Source organism: Austrofundulus limnaeus, unplaced genomic scaffold, assembly GCF_001266775.1.
Source record: "Austrofundulus limnaeus strain Quisiro unplaced genomic scaffold, Austrofundulus_limnaeus-1.0 Scaffold711, whole genome shotgun sequence".
NCBI classification, from domain to species: Eukaryota; Metazoa; Chordata; class Actinopteri; order Cyprinodontiformes; family Rivulidae; genus Austrofundulus; species Austrofundulus limnaeus.
In genome coordinates this window covers 137729-141080 of record NW_013953113.1, presented here as the reverse complement: position 1 = coordinate 141080, position 3352 = coordinate 137729, and the positions used below count along the sequence as shown (strand labels likewise).

Genomic DNA, 3352 nt, shown 5'->3' with positions numbered 1-3352 from the left:
TTTTCTCATTTTTACAAGATAGTTTTCTCATTTTAACGAAATAGTTTTCTCATTATAACGAGATAGTTTTGTCGTTATAACAAGATAGTTTTGTCATTATAACGAGATAGTTTTCTCATTATGACGAGATAGTTTTCTCGTTATGAGATAGTTTTCTCGTTATGAGATAGTTTTCTCGTTATAACAAGATAGTTTTCTCGTTATAACGAGATAGTTTTGTCGTTATAACGAGATTGTTTTCTCATTATAACGAGATAGTTTTGTCGTTATAACGAGATAGTTTTGTCGTCATAACGAGATAGTTTTCTTGTTATAACGAGATAGTTTTCTCGTTATAACGAGATAGTTTTCTCGTTATAACGAGAGTTTTTTCGTTATAACGAGAGTTTTCTTGTCATAACGAGATAGTTTTCTCGTTRTAACGAGTTTTCTCGTTATAACGAGACAGTTTTGTCATTATAACGAGATAGTTTTGTCGTTATAACGAGATAGTTTTCTCGTTATAACGAGATAGTTTTCTCGTTATGAGATAGTTTTGTCGTTATGAGATAGTTTTCTTGTTATAACAAGATAGTTTTCTCGTTATAACGAGATAGTTTTGTCGTTATAACGAGATTTTCTCATTATAATGAGATAGTTTTGTCGTTATAACGAGATAGTTTTGTCGTTATAACGAGATGATAGTTTTCTCGTTATAACGAGATAGTTTTCTCGTTATAACGAGATAGTTTTCTTGTTATAATGAGATCGTTTTCACGTTATAACGAGATAGTTTTCTTGTTATAACGAGATAGTTTTGTCGTTATAACGAGATAGTTTTTTGTTATAACGAAATAGTTTTCTTGTTATAACGAGATAGTTTTGTCGTTATAACGAGATAGTTTTTTGTTATAACGAGAGTTTTCTCGTTATAACGAGATAGTTTTCTCGTTATAACGAGATAGTTTTCTCATTATAACGAAATAGTTTTCTCGTTATTACGAGATAGTTTTCTCATTATTACGATAGTTTTCTTGTTATAACAAGATAGTTTTGTTGTTGTAACGAGAAAGTTTTGTCGTTATAACGAGATAGTTTTCTTGTTATAACGAGAGTTTTCTCGTTATAACGAGATCCGGTTTAAAAATAAATTCATACCATGTGGCAGCTCTATGCTTCCATAATTATTTTTGCTTTCTTTTGATTTTTGCTTTCTCTTTCTGATAATGAATGTACAGCACGTTGTGAAATCCTTTTCTGTGAAGGGCACTATTATAAATAATCTCTTACTTACTTACTTCTTACTTACTTACTTCTTACTTACTTACTTACTTACTTACTTACTGACTTACTGACTTACTTACTTACTTACTGACTTACTGACTTACTTACTGACTGACTTACTGACTTACTGACTTACTTACTTACACACACAGACACACAAAAAATGCCAATTCGTTCTTTCACATATTTGACTTTCTTTAGCCCTCTGATTAAACGGCCACGCGCTTTCTTAAAGAACTACACTTCCCACGTATCTGGCGCACAGACCTCTGAGGTCCCGGATGTCACCCGTGCCGGAAGAGAAGCTTCTTTCCCAGCCATCTTGTGGCTTCATCTAGCGAAGTGTTCGCACCAAGCCTCGTAGAATCGGAGGAAAATCCTGCTGAAGGGGCGCCATCATGCCCGGACAAATGCAAGAAGGTTTTGGCTGTGCCATAACCAATCGGTTCGACCAGTTATTTGACGACGAGTCGGATCCGTTTGAGCTCCTGAAGCAGGCTGAAGTGAAGAAGAAGAAGGAGCCTGCTGTCCCTGGTGCCGCCAAGACTGTAGCGCAGGCGGCCAAGCAGCCCAAAAAGGAGTCCCAGAAAGAGAGGAAGACACCCTTGGCTGATAAGAAGGAGGAGATCCAGGCTGCAGTTCCACTTAAAAAAGAGGGTAACTTTATTTCGACACATCGAACCGTGTAATCCTAACAGCTTTAATGTCGAAGCTAATGAAGCTGCCTCTGGTTTTCAGACACGAGGTCCATGTTTCTGACTTTTACCGTCGACTTTTAGGATTTAATTCGGTTCAGTAATMTGATTTTCGTCTTTCCTGTGAATAAATTTATGTGAATAGTGACAAGAACTGGTTTTACGGCCCAGTTCAGATGTTTTAGCTTGTTGCACCAGAATCCCCACGGCTACAGGCCTGATTTAGCTCGTTGTGCCTTTCAGCTAGCTAACCTGTTCTCATGCGTTAACTCGCTACAACACGGCTGTCTGTTCGACATCACTGTTTCTAACAGAACCGATTAAAACAGGTGAACACGAGGAGGAGCTGCGTTAAATCAGAGCTAACAGAACACGTGCACTGCACGGTTGGTCTCTGACACTAATGAAAGGTTTTGTTTTGGCGGATTTCTCTCCACCCATCAGGGAACTACAGACCCGCTCTCCTCGTGGCTGCATCCCGCGTGTTAGATCCACACAGCGTGTTAGATCCACACAGCGTGTTAGATCCACACAGCGTGTTAGATCCACACAGCGTGTTAGATCCACACAGCGTGTTAGATCCACGCAGCGTGTTAAATCCACACAGCGTGTTAAAGACACACAACTTAACCTCACGCTGTGCGCTTCTAATCTGCTGTAAATAAACTCCATATTCAGTTTAAATCACAGTTTAAAGGTTATTTGTTAAAGTTACAGAGGATACAGTGTGGGGGGACTTTGACATCACATAATGTGAAGTGAAATTTTCACTTGTGTCACGTCAGGTTGTGAAGTAGGCCCATGATGGTGAGACAGGTGCACTTAGTGTGGTGCAACCTCTGCTGTGAAGTTAGTGGAGGTCTATTTTTGTATCTGGTGATTTCGTCAGTGGGTGGGACTTCTGTTGCTGCTGGCAGTGTGTCAAGAAGGGTGGATTACTGACTGGGTCAGAACACCAGCATACCTAACTTGTAGAGCTGGGCGGTATGACCCAAATTTTATATCACGGTATTTTCAACAATTACACCGGTTTCACGGTATTTGACGGTATTTTTTCCCCTCACAGCTCAGCTGATAATAAAATGTACAAACTTTGCTTATTGACTTTTTTCTTTTACCTCTGTGTGACTGTTTCCCTCCTCTAAACATCTTTTCTTCTTTTGCCTGGTTGTAGACAGTAATCATGCATTTAGGTCCGATCATGAAGGGTTGAGAAAAAAACATTATCTGGTCTATCGTTACGTGTTAATAAAACTTTAAAAGGATGGCTCACCTTACACACCAATCAACTCAGCTACTAAGGGTGTAAGAAAATATTGATACACTGAAATGTCGCGATATTTAATTTCCCGATACTGTATCGATATTCTAAAGCCCTGTATCGATTTTTTATT

The 3352-nt window shown here is 38.7% G+C and overlaps 1 protein-coding gene across 1 annotated transcript in view; it reads left to right on the top strand.

The window, feature by feature from the left end:
* The first annotated feature begins 1551 nt into the window (after positions 1–1551).
* The window catches only part of LOC106532037 (plasminogen activator inhibitor 1 RNA-binding protein), an 18431-nt gene continuing 16630 nt past the window's right edge, over positions 1552–3352 (top strand). Inside the window, exon 1 of the mRNA XM_014028024.1 lies at positions 1552–1920. Within this exon, the coding sequence (XP_013883478.1) occupies positions 1662–1920 (259 nt within the window). The 5' untranslated portion in view covers positions 1552–1661. The remainder of the gene's footprint in view (positions 1921–3352) is intronic.